The 20,974-nt window shown below is 40.1% G+C and overlaps 1 protein-coding gene across 1 annotated transcript in view; it reads right to left on the bottom strand.

The window, feature by feature from the left end:
- The window catches only part of RPGRIP1L (RPGRIP1 like), a 134,922-nt gene that overhangs the window by 7,270 nt on the left and 106,678 nt on the right, over positions 1 to 20,974 (bottom strand). The window contains exons 20-22 of the mRNA XM_060172153.1: positions 20,621 to 20,804; positions 4,969 to 5,053; positions 925 to 1,058 (exon numbers count right to left, since the gene is read on the bottom strand). Of these exons, the coding sequence (XP_060028136.1) occupies positions 925 to 1,058; positions 4,969 to 5,053; positions 20,621 to 20,804 (403 nt within the window). The remainder of the gene's footprint in view (positions 1 to 924; positions 1,059 to 4,968; positions 5,054 to 20,620; positions 20,805 to 20,974) is intronic.

Raw genomic sequence — 20,974 nt, 5'->3', positions numbered from 1 at the left:
AAGCAGTGCTGCAGGTATCTCTCTGTCTCTCTTCTTCTCTGTCTCCCCTTCCCTCTAGATCTCTGGCTGTCTCTGTCAAATAAATAAAGATAATAAAGTTAAAAGTGAAATAAAGTGCAATTCCTTCAGCATGTTCTAAACATGTCACGTGTGATTAGAAGTAGAAAATGAGCACTGCTGAGAATCACACCAGGTGAGGTAAAAATCCAAGAGTACATTTTGTCAGAAATCTGTCATTTCTCCTTGAATCCTAGTGAGAAACAAGTAATTCAAACTACTCAGTTACTTGCATTGACTATGTATCAAATTAAAGAGAAGCTTTGCAAAAGACACTATCATAAATGTTTGCTCAGAAGAACATGCCTTAGCTGAAATGATGTTAGCAGAAAACAGCTTCTATCAATAAATAACATAAAAAAAAAATCCAGTGATCAAAATTTTGTTAACTCCCGAATTAAGAAAAAAAAACAAGTACTTGTAAAACTCAATTGATTTAAAGTTTAACTGGAGTTAGTGTATTGCATCAAAGTAAAAGACTTTGGGGTATGTGTATGTGGGGGGGGGCTCGGAGGGGAGGGTTCAGGTCCTGGAACATGATGGCAGAGGAGGACGTAGTGGGGGTCCCCATATTGTTATGTGGAAAACTGGGAAATGTTCTGCATGTATAAACTATTGTATTTTACTGTTGACTGTAAACCATTAATCCCTCAATAAAGGAAATCATATCTAAATTTTGCTGAATCAAGGAAGGCAGAGGAGTGGAACATGTGAGGGATGTAGGGGAAGGCTCCATGCCTTCAACCAAAGTCAGCTAGAGTTGTAAAAGATTCAACTAATATGTCATTCAACATCCCGGTAACCAGTTAAAAGAAAGTTTTATGAATGAGTCTGGATTTAACCTCTAGTTGGTAATTCCATGCATACCTTCAATATTTTGCTCAATGATGTCTTTCCCTTTTTGAAACATGTCTGCAAGGTCAACATTAGCAATGCCTATGTCCTCACACTCCAGATCCTGCTCGTCCTCTGGCGGGTCACTGACCACAGTGAAACGAACACTGAGGGAAAACAGAACATTACCACAAAGTGAGAATTTAAAATCATCACCAAACAAAACTCCTCAATGGATTTTAATCACTCAGTATGAGATCTTGAAGCTTTCAATTATTGCAATAAAAAGAAAATTATCTTGGCTTAGTTATTATATGAACTATTAGAATTACTATAGCATACCCAACTTTTGAATGAACATGAATCCACTTTTTAAGCACTATGATTAACATTTATCTCTAAAATATGAGACGTTACTAGGCAAAGTGAAGAACCAGATGTTCACTCTGGTACATACTATCTGATCATATTTTGACACATTTACTTTTATAGCTAAAGGATGAAGTGAATAAAGACCACAGAGGTTAAAGCAGTATTTTCAAAAGAAATGCATAATTTTGGAGTTGCTGCTAAGCAATTCAACCAACTGTTTGTGTTCTACAAAATACACACTTCATACTCCATGGGTAACACTCTGAATCATGTTAGATAAATGTTGCAGCTCTGCCCAAAAGCTATATGAAGTGTTTGTATTACTTTAGCAATCTCTTAACTTATAATCACAGGATCCAAGTTTTATTTTACTTTCAGACACATGATTATAGGGTTCTGATAGAACTGATTTGAATTAGTGGCTTGTATTGACGCCAAACACACTTGGATTGACCAAATGACAGGAATTTACACTTAAGTGCTCTTTTGATATGTCTTGGCAGCAGAACTTAAACCATGGATGCTTGTATACTACCATTTTAACCATTTCCAAAATGTAGCCACCCCCAGACAGAAACAAAATAAGAAACTGGTCTCTTAGATAACATTTGAAGATAATAATCCTAAATCTCAGAGCAAGTATGCTTTGAAAATGTGAAACAAATAAAACTCCTTCCAAATGCTTATAGGAAAACACAGCACCTCTTATCACTCATGGGGTGTCTCCTGTGCATGGTGCTCCCATGTAATGGAGTTGGGCCCTTGCACAGGGTAAAGTGCATACCCTACTGGATGAGCTATCTCCTGGTTCCTCATCTTTTTATGGCTCAAAGGCAAGGATATTTATTGTAACAATGTTGGTATGCTTCTAATTCTGCTTCTAAAACCCCTTCTGTTTCATTGGTTTAATCCCCCCTGCTTAACACTGTAGTCTATTTACATAACCACTGTTAACTAAGCACCGCCCTGCCTCCAGGGCATGGGTTTAATCCTCACTGGTTCAAGTGCTTTTTCCTTCTCCCCACCCCCTATCCTACGTACATCCTCTTCAGACCTGACTGCATCAGGATATATAAGGACAAGATTGTGATTAGAGATAGCTTAGATTGTGCAGCGTCCCACATGAATAAAGACTGAACTGCGTACCACTCAGCCATGAGTCCCTGGTCGTCTCTCTCTCTCCAGCCCGTGAAGCTAGCCCGACATAACAACAGTTGCATTTTGGTTATGGAAGAGTGAGCATAAACTGATTTTCCTTTAAGAATATGCTACTTAGGAGAACCTGAGCTGGAATTGGCGTATTGCACCAAAGTAAAAGACTCTGGGGTGGGTGGATGGGGAGAAAAAAAAAGGAAGAAGAATATGCTACTTAGGTTTGACCTAGAAAGGGAGAGAAGGCAGGACCATAAAAAAGGGCAAATACATATAGGAGTCAACCCATATCTGTAATCTTGGGAGAACTAATGCAGTTTCTAGGAAAGGGAGTGGGGACACAGAACTCTGCTGGTAGGAAAGGTGTGGAATTTTACCCCTGTTATCTTATAATTATATAAATCAATATTAAATCACTACTTAAAAAAAAGAACATGCTACTGTTAAAAGAGAGGTGTGTGACAGGGCCACTTACCTCCACAATGGTCCTGTCCTCCCTTTTGGTGGCTGAGGAGTGCACAGCCTACAAGCATCCACTCAAGGATCACCATTCCCCAGTTACCACTATACCCCCACAAATGCCTTTTTCTTCTTTTTATGTTCTTCTCAAAACATGATACCATGTATCTCACTGGAGTGTTCAGAGCTTTGTGAGATGGCAACGATGGGGATGGGTGGGTGGAAATCACTACAGTATTACGGACTCTATATTTTATTTTATTTTGTTTTGTTTTTAACTGGTGGTAAGGCATGTGCACTATTGCTGAGCTGCCTCTACGGCCCCTACTCTTTTTTTATTATTATTATTATAAATAAGTAGGACCAAAGAAAGGGAAAACTACAATTAAAGCAGTATCTGCATTAGAAAATACTTTTGAGGAAGCAAAATCACTCTTTCTCAGTGGGAGTACTTCTTAAAACATGTTCTAATACTACAGCAACAAAATGAACACAGGGCTGGTCAAAAAGAGAGTGTGTAGACTGGTAAATGCAGCCCAGGGCCTGTCCACGAAAACAGAGCTCTGTTGTGGACAGTGGCAGCCCAGTTTGTTGACTTCAGAGAAGCAGCAGATGGCATGATTGGTGCTGTCTAGTCATTTGTGACTTGGATTACCCTGGGGGCACTGGTGCTGAGAAGAGGCCTTAAAAGAGCCTGAAGTACACAAAGTGGGGGTTAGGGGTGGGAGGGAAGGCATCATCCCAGAAGAAACAGAATCTCAGACAAATAGGTTTTACCACCCCTTCTTCAGAACTGAGATTCAAGAACTGATAGATGTTATTTTAAGGAGTTAATAAAAAACTATCATCAGCTCCCAAGAGCCAAGAATTCCAACCTCTTCTTGAAACAGAAGATAAAATGCTACAATGTCTTTAACGATCTCCTTATGGTCTATAGAAAAGAACTTGAAGCTGTTTTCTAAGGTGGTAATGATAAACTTCATCTTGAGGCAGTGAGAGGCTCTACCATCTGTTGGTCACAGAGGCTAGGGGAACATGATTGATGAAGAGCCAATATTTAAAGGAGAGGCTGCAAAGGAACATTACTGAAATCAAACCAGGGGTTAACAAGTAGCACATAAAGATTGCTCCTCAAATTGCACAGATGAGAGCTCACACAAAAGTATGAACATATTTAGGTTAGCTTTTCTCCTGCCTTTTTCAAAAAGGGATAATCTCTCTACTGATCCAGAACAGAGTACTGCAAAATGTGCTACTCAAATATGCAGCAACAATGACAAAATCTTGAAATGATGAGTTAGTAAATAGTAATAGTAAGGAAGTAAGTACTGAGACCTTGTTTGGAGGTTTTAATCAGGGAGACTAGCTGTTTGTATAATCTAGAGTAAAGAACTGATCTGTCTGCTCCATGGAAGGTCCAAGTGGCATTAGGAAGGGCACACAGAGAGCAATGGAGGAGGATGGGGTCACCTGCCTAGCCCATCAGATCAGTGAAGTCAACCCTAGAGATCAACAGAGTGACAGATGTCTTAACCAGCTTTCCTACACATCTGAAATTACTCCGGGAGGTGAGTGAGCTATTAGCTAGTACATTAATGAGGTACTAATAGCTCTTAGCTGATTATATAAATACCACTACTACTTGCATTGATCGCAATAAACACTGTGGATTTAGCAGTCTTCTGTTTTATCTCATTTAATCCCCACAATGACTGCATCTGGTATAGATGAAGAAAAGGAAGCACAGGTGGATAAGTGACTTGTCTGAAGCCAAGAAATAATGAAACAAAAGTCTATACTTTGGTCATTTGACTCCAGAGTGTACTCCCCTCCCAACCACTGTTTATTGTTTACAGTTGTACTTGAACAGCAAGGGGGTAACTTTACTGTACACTATAGGGTCCCCCTATTTATTCTCTATGGTGGGCGGGACCAAAGTATTTCTAGAAAGAAAGAGATCCCAAGAAGTGACATGCTCATTCAAAGATACAGAGTAAATTAGAAGGTGTTCAGATTCCTCGTCTTTCCCCCCACCAAGTCCCAAATTACTACTTTAGATCACACTACCAGGGAGTTTCAGATGCTTAAATTTACCTTTTATTTGGCATCTCTTGTTTTTGTAGTATAGCTTTTAAGATGTCTCTCTTTGCTTGGTTGTTTTCTTTATCCACATAGATCACTATAAAAAAAATCCACAAGAAGTCACTCAGGAATATGCTTCATTAGAACTATTCTGTATGTGTATGAACACCAGTTTTTTGAAACACAAGTCATACCACCTCACTAGTACATCTGGGAAAAGAAAGCAGCTCTAGAAACTAGAAACCAGAATCAAATCTGAATATCATGTGATCTAGTGTCATGTCACTGGCAGGTTTATGTGAACACTGTCAGAAGAGATACAAGCAACATCTAAGAGTGCCACACTGCTGTCACTGCCTGTTAATGGCACTGGCAGTCATGACAGTAAAAGCCAGTGGTCTTTATTGCTTTGTATTTGAGGGATTTACCGCATTTTCTTTCACCCAAGAAGCAAGTGATAATGATAATGTATGGCAGAGAGCTTGTCCTTCCTGACAGCCTCTGTAATTTAATCCTTCTCTCCTGCCACAACATGCAATAAAAGAGGCATCTAGCTTACTGGGCTGAGGAAATCTACAGGCTGACGCTTGCTGGTATTCAGGTGGTGGGGGGGAATGAAGAGAAACATGGAAAAAAGCAGAGAAAGGCCTTTTAGGGCGTGAAGTTTGTCCTTGGTTTTTAAAAGTACACGTTGGTATGGAGGAATGGTCTCCAGACTTTACTTAGTTGAAATATGAGATGAGATAGCTAATCTACAGCCCCACCAGGAAAAAAGATGGAGAACACATGGAACTGTAAATAACAAGTATCTGCATTTTGGGGAAATGGCATCTTAGAATGTGAACTCTCAAATTTTTATCCTGATCTTTTTTAAAAAAATTTTTTTTAAATTTTCCTTTTGTTGCCCTTGTTGTCTTTTTATTGTTGTTGTAGTTATTATTGTTGTTGTTATTGATGTCATTGTTGTTGGATAGGGCAGAGAGAAATGGAGAGAGGAGGGGAAGACAGAGAGGGGGGGAGAAAAAGATATATACCTGCAGACCTGCCTCACCGCTTGTGAAGTGACTCCCCTGCAGGTAGGGAGCCGGGGGTTTGAGCCAGGATCCTTAAGTGTGGCGCCACATGCGCTTAACCCGATGTGCTACCCCGCCTGACTCCCCCTTCTTCTTTTTTTTTTAAACCAGGACACTGGCTCTGCTCTGGTTTATGGCGGAGATTTGTGGGTGAGAAGTGAACCTGGGACTTCAGAGCCTCAGGCATATATATATATATTTTTTTTTTTTTTGTATAATCCTTATGCTGTCTCCCTAGAATCAATCCCTACCATTTTTCTCAGCTCAACAGTCTTCAGTGAAGCTTTACCTTCTGAAGACACATCTTTTTAACATACCATTTTGGTGGCAAAGGTTCCCCTCTGACTTGACAAGATGTCAATTTACAGATTATTCTTGATAAAAAAATACAAGAGGGGATAAGATTGTGGCAATTTTAAAGCCAGGATTGATTGGAAATAAATATATTTCATAATGAGAATGTTTCTCTGAACAATTTTTGTTCAACCTCAGATGCTGCTTTGTTCAATTCAATCATTTAGTTCAACTGAGTGACTACTGGGTTGTTGGAAAAATCATGGCACATTTTTGCAAGGAAAAACATAGAAAAGCACAACATGACTTTCCCAACAACCCGATATTAACAGAGGGTCAAATATGCTAGGCACCGAATTAGGCACACCAGGCAGAGATACAAAAGTGTCTTCAAAGGGGTGGATTAGTGGTTTGAGAGAATAGCCAAAATCAGGGACTGGGAGATGGCTCAGCAACAAAGTGCACAGCTTATCAAGTGTGAAGTACTGGGTACAATTCCCAGCAGAATGAACAGCATGGGGGGCTGGAGGGAGAACCTCCATGGATGGTGGAACAATAAATACATCATGGTTATTTCTTCCTATCTCTGTCCCTAAATCCTCTGGCCCCTATCCAGGATACAGACTTTAAAAAAGTAATGTTCTTTGAAATATTAAATCTCCTAAAAGCTTAGACCAAGGAGAACAGAAGCAACTGGTGGTGTTTCTTTATAAGATACAGCTATGAGTAAATAGCATAAAAGGGCATAAATTCAACAAGGGCAACAAAAGGGAATAAATAAATAAATAGATATTTTAAAAAGGCATAAATTATGGTGAGGTCTTTTTTAATTTTTATTTTATTTATAAAAATGAAACACTGACAAAACCATAGGATAAGAGGGGTACAACTCTACACAATTCCCACCACCAGAACTCCATATCCCAGCCCCTCCCTTGATAGCTTTCCTATTCTTTAACCCTCTGGGAGTATAGACCCGAGATCATTAAGAGATGCAGAAGGTGGAAGGTCTGGCTTCTGCAATTTCTTCCCTGCTGAACATGGGCATTGACAGGTTGATCCATACTCGCAGCCTGCCTCTCTTTTTCCCAAGTGGGGTGAGGTTCTGGGGAATTGGAGCTCAGGAGACATTGGTGGGGTAGTCGATCCAGGGAAGTCTGGCTGGCATCATGCCAGCATATGGAATCTGGTGGCTGAAAAGAGAGTTAATATATAAAGCCAAAGAAATTGTTGGCTAATCATGAACCTAAAGGCTGGAATAGTGCAGATGAAGAGTGGGGGGTGGGGGGGTCAACTCCCTTTTGTGGATAGTTAGTAGGCATATTTTAGTTATATTCCAAAGGGCCTGTAGCTATACTAGTTTTTTTTTTCCCTGATGCTGAAATCTGATATTCAGATGGATCCAAGTTATTGTCTGGGGAGGTGATGTCATGGCTAGAAAAAGGACCAGAAAGCTGGATCAGGGAAGAGAGTAGCTCCCAAATATGGGAAAGGTATATAAATATTGTTGACTGTAAATCCCATTGATTTGATGTGATCTGGGGCCCATTTTCAGCTTAGGAGTCTATGTGACCTCTACATCCCTGTAGATCTGAGCTCACATTCTGTGGTCATGAGTAGGAACATTCCAAGCTGCCCCAATATCAGGACCCAGCTTCCTCAGGTATAGCATAGAGTATGTTTTCCAGCCTCCCTTTGGAGGATGGAACATTCTCTATCATTGTTGATCCAAGTTGAGGACAAGGTCCTATGGGGGCCCACAACGGGGACTATTTTGTTGTTCCTGATAGAGATAACTGGTAACAATGGAGAGAGGGATTTATTTGAGGTCTAGGCCCATCATGTCTGTTTGGGAATCTCAGGACTCCCTGACTAGGGCCCCAGCTATGGTGAGGTCTTGTATACTACAGCAAATCTAACAATGAGATATTCAAAGTTAATCCAAATGCCAAATGATTTGGTTATAGCTATGTCTATCTATTGCCTTCTTAAACCCTAAGACAGCAGGAACCTTCCCCTTTCTTTATAAAGTCTATATGTCTCCCAGTCCTGAAACCTCTAGGGCGAGGCTCACGTTCTTGCATGCTTTTCCCAATACAAACCAACTGATACTGCATCTGCTGATCCCAACCCAATCAACACAGCTAGAACCACCTTTGCATGTTTCACTTTGGACTGCATCCAGAGAAGTCAGGCATGGAATGCCAACCCACCAGTTTTATTACTCTTGTGAGACCTTCCCTAGCTCATAAGACTCCTTAAATTCATTTCAGGTGAATTAATTTAACTTCTTGACAAACCTTAAAACTTAGATATAGACCAGGGTCCATGAGATAGAGCATATGTACACATATCTAGAAGTTGGAGGAAAACATATACCTTAAAGCAAAAGTGCACAGCAGTTTACAGTGAGTCAATAAATGTAGCAAGCAAGCAGAAAGACCTAAAAAGACAGCATAAAGCATCTAATGAGGGGAGTTGGGCTGTAGCGCAGTGGGTTAAGTGCAGGTGGCGCAAAGCACAAGGACCGGCATAAGGATCCTGGTTCGAACCCTGGCTCCCCACCTGCAGGGGAGTCGCTTCACAAGCGGTGAAGCAGGTCTGCAGGTGTCTAGCTTTCTCTCCTCCTCTCTGTCTTCCCCTCCCTCTCTCCATTTCTCTCTGTCCTATCCAACAACGACAACAATAATAATAACTACAACAATTAAAACAACAAGGGCAACAAAAGGGAATAAATAAATAAAATAAATATTTTTTTTTAAAAAAGCATCTAATGAAATAGTTTCTACTTAGACATAGATACCCTCCTCACATATCTTCTATTGCAAGTTCCTCAATCACTCCAAAGCTAACCTTGTCAGACAAAGTAAGGACTACAAAAGCTGAATAAGGGCAAGAGACTGGCACACTTTAATGAGGACTCTTTAGTCACTACCAGGTCACCCCATCACCTGGGGCCCTAGTCAGGGAGTCCTGCAATTCCCACACAGATATGATGGGCCTAGACTTCTAACAGATCCCTCTCACCACTATCTCTGGTCATCTCCATCAAACAACATCATGGACCCCTCTGTGGGCCCCTATCAGACCTGGCCCTCAATGTGAATCAATAATAGCAGGGAATGTTCCATTTTCTGAAGGGAGGTTGGACAGCATACTTTGCCTATCACCTGAGGATGATGGGTCCTGAAATTGGCGCAGCCTGGAATGTTCCTAGCCATGACAACAGAATGTGAGCTCAGACTTACAGGGATGCAGAGGTTACAGAGGTTCCTGTGCTGACTATGGGCCCCAGATCACATCAGTGGGGTTTACAGTTTATACTTTTCCCATATTTGGGAGCTACTCTCTTCCCTGATCTAGCTTTCTGGTCCTTTTTCCAACTTTTTCCAACACCATCCCCCCAGACAATAGCTTAGGTCACTTGCATATTGGCTGTCAGACACAGGCAAAAACTAGTTGGGTCATGGGCCACTTGGAATATAACTAAAATAGACCTATTAGCTTTTTCCAAAATAGAGACCCCAAATCTTAACCATAATCTTGCCTTTAGGTTCATGACTAGTCGACAATTTGCTCTGCTTTCTATCTTAACACTTTTTCAGCCACCAGGTTCCAGATGCTACCATGATGCCAAACAGACTTCCCCAGACAGATGACCCTATCAATGTGTCCTAGAGCTCCACTTCCCCAGATCACTGCCCCACTAGGGAATGAGAGAGACAGGCTGGATGTATGGATTGACCTGTCAATGCCCATGTTCAGTGGGGAAGCAGTTACAGAAGTCAGACCTTCCACCTTCTGCACCCTATAATGACTCTGGGTCCATGCTCCCAGAGGGTTAAAGAAAAGGAAAGCTATCAGGGGAAGGAATGGGTTATGGAGTTCTGGTCATGGGAATTGTGTGGAATTGTACCCCTCTTATCCTATGGTCTTGTCAGTGTTTCCATTTTATAAATAAAAATTTTTTTAAAAAAGCAATGAACCAAGGAGGCTGCTCAATCATTCTTTGATGATAAGGGTAGCTTAGGCCAGATAGATCAGAATCATTTGACCTGTCAGTATCTAAGATATGGTGATTAGCAGTACACTAGTGGGCACAAAGCATAGTGTGGTCAAGTATATTATAGTAGATCCTAACCACTGAATTTTCATAGAAAAACAAAACTCTAACTTGGTTATAATAATAATTCACTATTGCTATTTTAAACTCTTTCTAGGACTACAAGGAACCCTTCCCATTTTCTTTAAGATCCTTATTTCTCCTAGTCTTGGAACCTCTAGGACTGTGCCTATATTTCTTGATGTTTCTTCTCTGATTCCTTACCATAATACTATCTCTGTTGACCTCAACTAAACCAACACAACCATTGCTGCTATGCCATGTTATGTTGCTACTAATTTGTTACTGCAGATTGCCACCAGAGACACCAAGCCTGAGATGTCAACCTCCCAAATCCTCTCATCTGGTGAGATCTTTCCCAATACATAGGACTACCTAGTTCTATTTCAGATGGCATGTTATCAGTATATAAACAAGGGGGCAATTATGTCACTAAAAGTAAATGTGCTTAGTAGCCCTTTGTGACTAGACTTAGACCTAATAAGCCTAAAGGGTCTAGGAGAAGGGCCTAAAGAAGGCATCATAAATTCTCTAACCAATAAGATTCAGACCTAGTAAGTTTCGCAATCTAGTAGAAAGCCCAAAGAATGCAGACCCCATAAACCTAATACTGGTATGGATATAACAAATGATACTCAATGTTTTAATAACTGGGAAAAAGTCTAAGCTCATCAGATAAAGAAAGAACTACAAAAGTTGGATAAAAGAATAAATAAATATTTCTTAAAACAAACAAACAAATAAATAAATGTGTGTATGTTAAAAAAAGAAAAAGAAAAATGGTCTGGAAATTTCTCAGAACACTAGAGATAGAACTACCATATGACCCAACAGAATCCCCTTTTGTGGGGATTTATCCAACAGAAACAAATACACTTATCCAAAGAAATCTATGAACACTTATGTTCATAACAGCACAATTTTTAAAAGCCCAAAGTTGGAAGCAATCAGATGTCCAATGACAGATGAGTGGTTCAGAAAGTCATGGTGGGACCAGGTGATGGCACATCTGGTTAAGTGCATGTGTTACCATGTGCCAGGACCCAGGTTCAAGTTCCTGGTCCCCTTATGTAAAGGGTAATCTTCATAAGTGGTAGAGTAGTTCTGCAGGTTTCTCTCTGCCTCACTCTCTATACCCCTTCCCTCTCAGTTTCTCTCTGTCCTGCCAAATAAAATAAATATATTATAAAAGAAAGTCATGGTATACATACACAATGAATGATGAGGTCTTCTTTGCCTCATCTTGGATCAAGCTTGAGGACTCATGCTCAGTGAGATAAGTCAAAAAGAGAAGGAAACATACTGGATTACCTCACTTATAGGTGGAACTTCAGAAGTTAGGACAGGGGTTCTGGTTGGTAGTGCACCCATGTGAGTATCTGGCTTTGAACCCCTGCTCCCTACCTGCAGGGGAGAAGCATCACGAGTACTGAAGTAAGTACTGCAGGTGTCTCTCTTTCTCTCTTCCTCTACCTCTTCTGCTCTCAATTTCTACATGTCCTATAATTAAAATAAATTTGAAAGAAGAAGAAAAAAAAGAAAAAAATGGCTATCAAGAGTAGTGGATTCAAGGTATAGTCACCAAGTTTCAGAAATAACCCTGGTGGCAAAAAAAAAAAAAAAAAGGAAAGAAAGAAAAAAAGGAGGACAGAAAGGGAAAACACAAAGCTAATCTTGCTCATATCCTCTGCCCATTTTTGAATGGGGTCATTTGCTTTTTTGGTGCTAAGTTTGCTGAGCTCTTTATATATTTTGGTGATTAGTTTCTTGTCTGATGTATGGCATGTGAAGATCTTCTCCCATTCTGTAAGGGGTCTCTTTGTTTGTTTAATAGTTTCTTTGGATGTGCAGAAGCTTTTCAATTTGATGTAGTCCCATTGGTTTGTTTCTGCTTTAGTCTTTCTTGTAATTAGGTTTATTTCATCAAAGATGTCCTTGAGGTGTAGGTAGGAAAGTGTTTTACCAATGTTGTCCTCTAAGTATTTGATTGTTTCTGGTCTAACATGCAGGTCTTTGATCCATTTGGAGTTGATTTTTGTTTCTGGTGAGATAAAGTGGTTCATGAATGAAGCCCAGCCAGTCTATCTTGGCGTTACTCTCGATCGCACCCTGTCATTTCACGAACATCTCATAAAAACTGCAGCAAAGGTGGGCGCGAGGAATAACATCATTGCAAGACTGGCCAGTTCCTCATGGGGTGCGAGCGCTTCCACACTATGATCATCATCTCTGGCATTATGCTATTCCACTGCAGAATACTGTGCCCCAGTATGGTTCCGTAGCCCCCATGTCCACTTGGTTGATTCCAAATTATATTCCTCCATGAGGATAATTTCTGGAACCATCCGTTCCACCCTGGTTCCATGGCTGCCAGTTCTTAGCAACATCGCCCCGCCAGATATTCGTCGGGATGCGGCATCATCTAAGTTCATTTCCCACGTCTACGCTCGACAGGACCTGCCAATATAGGCGGATATCTTCGCCCACCCTGTTCAACGCTTGACGTCTCGTCATCCAATCTGGTCTCCTACGCCTACACTGAACTTCTCTGTTCCAGACTCTTGGAAACAGAGTTGGCAGTCAGCTGAGGTAAAGAACAAACACCTCATCACAGACCTGCAAGCGTCAACCCAGCTTTGACCAAGCACGTTATGATTGGGCCCTCCTCAATTGCTATCGAACAGGCCATGGCCGGTGCGCCGCTATGTTCCATCGCTGGGGAGCCAGAGATGACCCGAACTGCTCCTGCGGCTACAGACAGACTATGACCCACATAGTCAACGACTGCCACCTCTCCAGATTCAAAGGAGGTCTCGAAACTTTACATCAGGCTCAACCTGACGCTGTTGACTGGCTACGGAAGAAGGGCTAACACTAGAAGAAGAAAAGTGGTTCAATTTCATTCTTCTGCATGTTACAACCCAGTTTTCCCAGCACCATTTATTGAAGAGAGCCTCCTTCTTCCATTTAATGCTTTGGGCCCCCTTATCAAAGATTAGATGTCCATAGGTGTGGGGATTTATTTCTGGGCTTTCAATTCTGTTCCACTGGTCTGTGTGCCTATTTTTGTTCTAGTACCATGCTGTTTTGATGATGGCTTTATAATATAGTTTGAGATCTGGGAGTGTGATGCCTCCATTTCTGTTTCTTTTCCTCAAGATGGTTTTGGCAATTCTAGGTGTTTTCAGGTTCCAGATAAATGATTGTAGTGTTTGTGCAGAGGATTGAACAAAACATTCACCTCAGAGGAGATCCAAAAGGCTAACAAACATATGAAAAACTGCTCTAGGTCACTGATTGTCAGAGAAATGCAAATTAAGACAACATTGAGATACCACCTCACTCCTGTAAGAATGGCATACATCAAAAAGGACAGCAGCAACAAATGCTGGAGAGGCTGTGGGGACAGAGGAACCCTTTTGCATTGCTGGTGGGAATGTAAATTGGTCCAGCCTCTGTGGAGAGCAGTCTGGAAAACTCTCAGAAGGCTAGACATGGACCTTCCATATGATCCAGTAATTCCTCTCCTGGGGTTATACCCCAAGAACTCCATAACACCCAACCAAAAAGAGGTGTGTACTCCTATGTTCATAGCAGCACAATTCATAATAGCTAAAACCTGGAAGCAACCCAGGTGCCCAACAACAGATGAGTGGCTGAGAAAGATGTGGTATATATACACAATGGAATACTATGCAGCTATCAAGAACAATGAACCCACCTTCTCTGACCCATCTTGGACAGAGCTAGAAGGAATTATGTTAAGTGAGCTAAGTCAGAAAGATAAAGATGAGTATGGGATGATCCCACTCATCAACAGAAGTTGAGTAAGAAGATCTGAAAGGGAAACTAAAAGCAGGATCTGACTAAACTGAAAGTAGGGCACCAAAGTAAAAACCCTGTGGTGAGGGGTAGACATGCAGCTTCCTGGGCCAGTGGGGGGTGGCAGGGTGGGATGGGACATAGTCTTTTGGTAGTGGGAATGGTGTTTATGTACACTCCTAGTAAAGTGTAGTCATATAAATCACTAGTTAATTAATGAGAGGGGAAAAATTAATTGTATGTCTCGAAGCTTTTAAAACACAGACTGAGATTTTTTAATATATAGGCTGTGTATTTGATATGTGGACTCTCTCAAAAGCCTAGACCAAGTAGATCAGAAGCAATCAATGGCACAGCTACATACAAGATACTGGGTACTATACTGCAAACCCTAACAAAAGGACTTTTCAAAGTTAACCCAATTACCAAATAATGTGATGATAACATTAACTATCCATTGTCTTTTTGAACCCTAAGACAACAGGAACCTCACATCTCCACTAGAGAGCCTATATTTCCCCCAGTCCTGGAACCCTTGGATAGGGCCCACTTTCCCGCATGCCTCTCCCAATCCATATCAAATAATATTGCATCTGCCGATCGCAACCTAATCAACACAACGATAGCCACCTCAACACGCTTCAGCTCAGACTGTGTCCAGAGAATTCACGTGTGGAATGACAACCCTTCAGCTCCATTACTCGGGTGAGACCTTTCCTTTCATAGTATACTCTAATTCCATTTCAGGTGGTTCACTTTCTAACAAAGTCCCAAAACCTAGATATAGACCAGGTTCTATGAGAGAGAACATATGTTCACACTTATCCATAAACAAGTGCAAAATATATACCTGAAAGCAGAAGTACACTAGAGTTTGCAGTGAGTACCCCCCTAACACTTCCTCTCCACTATTCCAACCTTTGGGTCCATGATTGCTCAACAATTTGTTTGGCTTTGTATGCTAACTCTCTTTTCAGCCACCAGGTTCCAGATGCCATCAAGATGCTGGCCAGGCTTCCCTGGACTGAAGACCCTACCAATGTGCCCTGGAGCTCCGCTTCTCCAAAGACCCACCTACTAGGGAAAGAGAGAGGCAGACTGGGAGTATGGACCGACCAGTCAACGTCCATGTTCAGCGGGGAAGCAATTACAGAAGCCAGATCTTCCACCTTCTGCAACCCACAATGACCCTGGGTCCATGCTCCCAGAGGGATAGAGAATGGGAAAGCTATCAGGGGAGGGGATGGGATATGGAGATTGGGTGGTGGGAATTGTGTGGAGTTGTACCCCTCCTACCCTATGGTTTTGTTAATTTATCCTTTCTTAAATAAAAAGTAAATTAAAAAAAAAAAGCCAATCTTGCACTGGGTTTGGTGTATTGCATCAAAGTAAAAGATTCTAGGGACAGAGAAGATACCATGGTTATGCAAAGGCTCTAAGGTCCCAGGGTTAATCCTCTGCACCATCATAAATCAGAGTTGAGTAGTGCTCTGGTGTAAAAACAAACAAACAAGTTCTATGCCAGGAACTGCACATGCTGGAATGATGCTCTGGTTCACTCTCTTTCTTGTTAACAAATAGATATTACAAAAAAAAAAATTCTGATCCACATTTTACAAATGACTAAACAGACTGAGAAATGATATTTTTTCCAAGGTCCACCAACGTCTACCTCCAGGATTTATTTCCTTAAAATTCCATGCTTTGATATAAGACTAACATGTTCCTGCTGTTTAAGTGCAGTCCTGTTAACAACTGGAATGTGAGAGAGAACTCTATGCCTATATAAAAGGAGGGCACTGCTGGGAAATTGTGCAGTCACATCTGCCATGTTGTCCCCTCGGGCTATTGCTAGTTCCCGCAAGAGTTGGGACATTCTCATATGGAGCGCCTGTTCTACCATGTTGTGCCCTCAGGGCATTGTCTATTTCCCTGTGATATTTGGAGTGCTTTGGTTATTCCTCCCCTTTCCCATTCTCACGAGAGTTATTATCCTATCCTGGAGTGCTATGGTTACTCCTCCCCCTTCCCATTCTCGTGAAAGCTGCTCCTATAAAAGCCCTTCTTCTTCCGCACCTGGCTCTCTTGCCAGCGCTTCACTTTGGTGTTCAGACACAGGAAAGGTTACTGTGTGAGGCTGCCATTTTCGCTACCTCCACGTGGCCCAACCTGCTTCTCTAGCACCCAACTCTGAGGTGCCAGCGCAAATAAAGATTTGTGTTCCCTCTTCGCTCCGGACCTCCTCTCTCTCTTCTCTGCAGTGCAAAACGACAGGTCACCTCATTTTCGTTTCCCTTTTCCCTAAAGGTATGTTACTTAGATATGTCAGGTCTACGCGTCTCTGAATTCTCTCAGCTGAAGACTTAAAAGAAAACTCTAGTTTACTTACTAGTAAGTTTAGTTCTGTAAATGTGCACCAAGTCAGAACTACAGCACTCTTACTTGCACAAACAATCTTAGATTTGGCATCTTAAGTGAGTCATTGACTTTCAATTTATAAATGCGTCTATGACCATACCACCCTGAACATGCCCGATTTTGTCTGATCTCAACTTATAAATGTGCACTGGAATCCCTAGAGAGCTTTTAAAAATGTTCGAATAGTTACAGAGGTCAATTCCTCCATATCCTGAATCAGTCTGTCTGGAGTAAGACTTCTTCCCCTTCTTGCTTCCTTTATTCATCATTTTATTGAGGGAATCATGGTCTACATGACAACTGTGACATGGTGGCAATTCCCTTCCCTGCACTGTTATTTGCCTGCATAGCACTCCCCCTACCCACCCAAGTCCTTCGTGACCACTGAGCATTGGATATCTGATGTCCACTCCCCACTTCCCTCTAGTTCAGAGTCCTTTTCTTGCTTCAATCCACCTCATCCAGTCCAAGTTTCACCCTGTGCTTCCCTTTTCTTCTCTTTTCACCTATAGTTCCTTTGTCCAATTTAAAAGTAGGACCAGGAGTTAGTGGACAATTTTGTGTTGAGCATGTGAAAAACAGGTACACTTTTGACTTTAAATTATATCATGGTCCTAAGGATATTTATTTGGCATGTTGAACTAGATGGTTAGAGAAAAACTCTACAGGGCTAGGCAGTGGTGCACCTGGTTGAGCACATGTTACAATGTGCAAGGATATGGGTTCAAGCTTTCAGTTCCTACCTGCAGCTTGGGTGGTGAAGCAGTGCTGCAGCAGGTATCTCTCTTTCTCTCTTTCCACCTCTCAGTTTCTCTCCGTGTCTATCCAATAACTAAGTCAAATAAAATATTTTTAAGATAAAGGAAAAAATAAGTCTTAAAAATAAATTAAAAAACTCTACAACTTCAAAACAACAATAACAACAATAAAATCTTTTTAAAAAGGAGTTAGACGATTAGGAAATAATTCAGCCACTGCTCTTGCATGGTGGAGCAGTGCTATGGTCTCTGTCTGTTTCTCTCTTTTGCTGTAAAAGAAAGAAAGAAAGAAAGAAAGAAAGAAAGAAAGAAAGAAAGAAAGAAAGAAAGAAAGAAAGAGAATGCCAATCCAAGAGCAGAGAAAATCATGCACCTATGAGCCTCTGGCATCACTAAAGAAAAAAATTAATTCTTTTAAAAATATTTATTTATTTTATTTGATAGGACACTGAGAGAAACTGAGAGGGCAGGGGAGATAGAGTATCACAGCTGTCTAAAAGTTAGGGTATTTTCACTATCACCAGAGATAACATTTGTTTAGGGCTTGCTGGATTTTGACAAACTTTCTAAAAACATGTCTCAACAGGCTGGGAGTATGGATCAATCTGTCAATGCCCAGGTTCAGTGGGGAAGCAATTATAGAAGACAGACCTTCCACCTTCTGCACCCCATAATGACCCTGGGTCCATACTCCCAGAAAGATAAAGAATAGGATAGCTATCAGGGGAGGGGATGGGATACGGAGTTCTGGTGGTGGGAATTGTGTGAAGTTGTACCCCTCTTATCCTATGGTTTTTGTCAGTGTTTCCTTTTTATAAATAAAAATTAAGAAAAAATAACATGTCTCAATACATCCTAATTGTCCAAATAACTGAATTATTTAAAACTAAGAACATATTCCTTATTTCGACAAGTTGAAGACATCTTTCTCTATCAATGTTCTTTGGTATGAGAAATACAAGTGGTTTAATTTTAAAGGGTTGATAAATCTTGAATCTCAGAGAATTTTCATGTTACAGATTATCAGCCCCCTAATCCTTATCTTTGCCAAATTTTTCCTCCAAATACCAATAAAATCTGAAGTTCTTCTTTTTTAATCTTCTGAATTAAAACTTTGATTGTTGCAAAAGATAGTCTGTTCAGTCCTCTGAGAGTAAAGGCCCATATCTGTATAAGTCTCATAAAAACTTTGTAGAAGATTTCATTAATCTTTTTTCTTCCCACTGTCAATTTTCTAGAGGTCTTTATTTAGCTCAGACAAAATTCTTCAGACCTATCATTAATCTTATTTTTCTCAAACTATTTTCTTGCTTTCTCAGCATTCTCCAAGAAAAAATTTTGAGCTCAATAAGATGCAAATGTTTTATATCTGCAACTGATGCCAGTCAAATAAATTTAACTTTTTTTTTTTTTAGTGCTAGTGATCCTGAGGAGAGCTAATTTTTTTGTGTGTAGGTGAAACTGGTGTTAACACCACTTAATAGAGATCAATTGGGCCATGAATAATCCCAAGAATCACATACTAACTTCTCATTTTGTAACCAATTTAGGTTTCAACAGACAAAACCTTCTTGAATATAATAAACTTATAATGCAGTATAAAAATCATTGCAATTTCAGTTACTCTTTAGATTGTTATGGTGCTCAAACAGAAGATAGAATTTACTAATTGTTCTCTAAGTTTTCTGTCTGAATTAAAAGTCAGCTTGGAAATAAACTTACACTTATTAACATTTAATAATACTTAGAAGATGTAAGGCTACATTATATTAGCCTCTTATGTCAAGGGATAAGTGAATTGTAAGTCATTACAATAATTAGATGAGATAGTTTCTTATCAGCCAAAGATTCAAGGGAGATTCCCTGTAATGAAACAGATGCAAATATAATAATAAAAAAAATAAACATTTCCACTATGCCATACTTGTGAGAAATAAAATCATCTGAAAGGGTAGTATTAGTTCTTGAATATGTTGATGATTAGGATTATTGTTCAGATATACTAAATATACTAAATATAAAACAGCATTTCATATGCATAAGTATACTCCTTTTCTGATAGAAATATCTTTGAAATTATTTTCAATAGCCTTGAAAACTCTTCTACTGTTTTGATTTCTAGTAGATTTATTTCTAGTAGGTTTATTGTATTCATCAAATGGTTAATTCATTAGAAATACAAGCACTTGTCAATGTCAGTATCACTTTACTGAGGGAAAGCTGGTTTAGAGGATTTTTTATCAAGAGGGTACATTTCCACACTTCCACAAGATAGAAGTGTAAGTACTTTTCTTTTTTCTTTTTCACCTCCAGGGTTACCGCTAAGGGTCTGTGCCTGCACTATGAATTGGCTGCTCCTGGAGGCTAACTTTTCTTCCCCCCTTCTTTGTTGCCCTTGTTTATAGTTGTTTTTTATTATTGTTGTCATTACTGTCGTTGTTGTTGGATAGGACAGAGAGAAGTGGAGAGAGGAGGGGAAGACAGAGAGGGGGAGAGAAAGATAGACAGCTGCAGACCTGCTTCACTGCCTGTGAAGCGAATCCCCTGCAGGTGGGGAGCCGGGGTTCGAACCGGGATCCTTATGCCGGTCCTTGCGCTTTGCGCCACGTGCGCTTAACCTGCGCTACTGCCCGACTCCCTCACACTACTTCTTTCCCTATGTGATTTCTAAACCCATCTGTCTGTCTAAATTGAAAAGGATTTTAGAAACAGTGCCTTATTTAACAGACAGAAACAAAACACTATCAAATTTAAACATCTTGCCCAAGTTTACAATTGTGGATTCAGTAAAGATTAACCATATATGTATAAGCATATCCGTGAATAATGTCTCAAATAATAAATATATCTCTATAAAAAACCAAGAATTTTAAATTCCCTTAAATCTTTCTTTCTATTATATTCAACTGTAGAGCTAGGTGGCATTTTTCATCATTACTAAGAAGCAGTAAGAACACCTAGAAACAGTGTTTTCCCACAGTTTTTGCTAATTCTTAATTTTAGTATTACTTTCAATTCAATATCTTAATCCTGATGTAACAAGTTTGACTTTCATTTTGATAAGATTCCATGGTTTTAGGTGAACATTGGAACGTTACACTTTTCCCATATTCTTTCCTTTTCCATCATTGAAAAGGACAAAATAAATGTCTACATTATAAGTGAGCTATACATACCATTGCTATAGTTATAGTAGACCCACTGTCCATGTTTGGGTTTTGGAAGCGACACAGGTGTCTCTTCTGCAGGAAGACTATAAAATCTGCACTCAACAAATAGTCGTTGAATTGTGTCATCCATAGTTACCCGAGAATCATTAAGGCTGAGAGCAATGATCTCAATTCGAATTTTTTCTGATGGCTGTTAAAAGAACAAAAACAAAACCAAAATAAGACAAAACAAAACCAACAAAGAAATAAATTAAATGAACAAAAATTCTTTAATCTTTTTCATGATCAAATTTAAATAAAACATGAGAACCAGTGGGTTTCTTTTGTGGAACACACTGTACACTACTGCATAGTTACAGA

The sequence above is a fragment of the Erinaceus europaeus genome, chromosome 2 (assembly GCF_950295315.1).
Source record: "Erinaceus europaeus chromosome 2, mEriEur2.1, whole genome shotgun sequence".
Lineage (NCBI taxonomy): Eukaryota > Metazoa > Chordata > Mammalia > Eulipotyphla > Erinaceidae > Erinaceus > Erinaceus europaeus.
The sequence above is the reverse complement of the archived record's forward strand: the minus strand, read 5'-3'. Positions and strand labels throughout refer to the sequence as shown.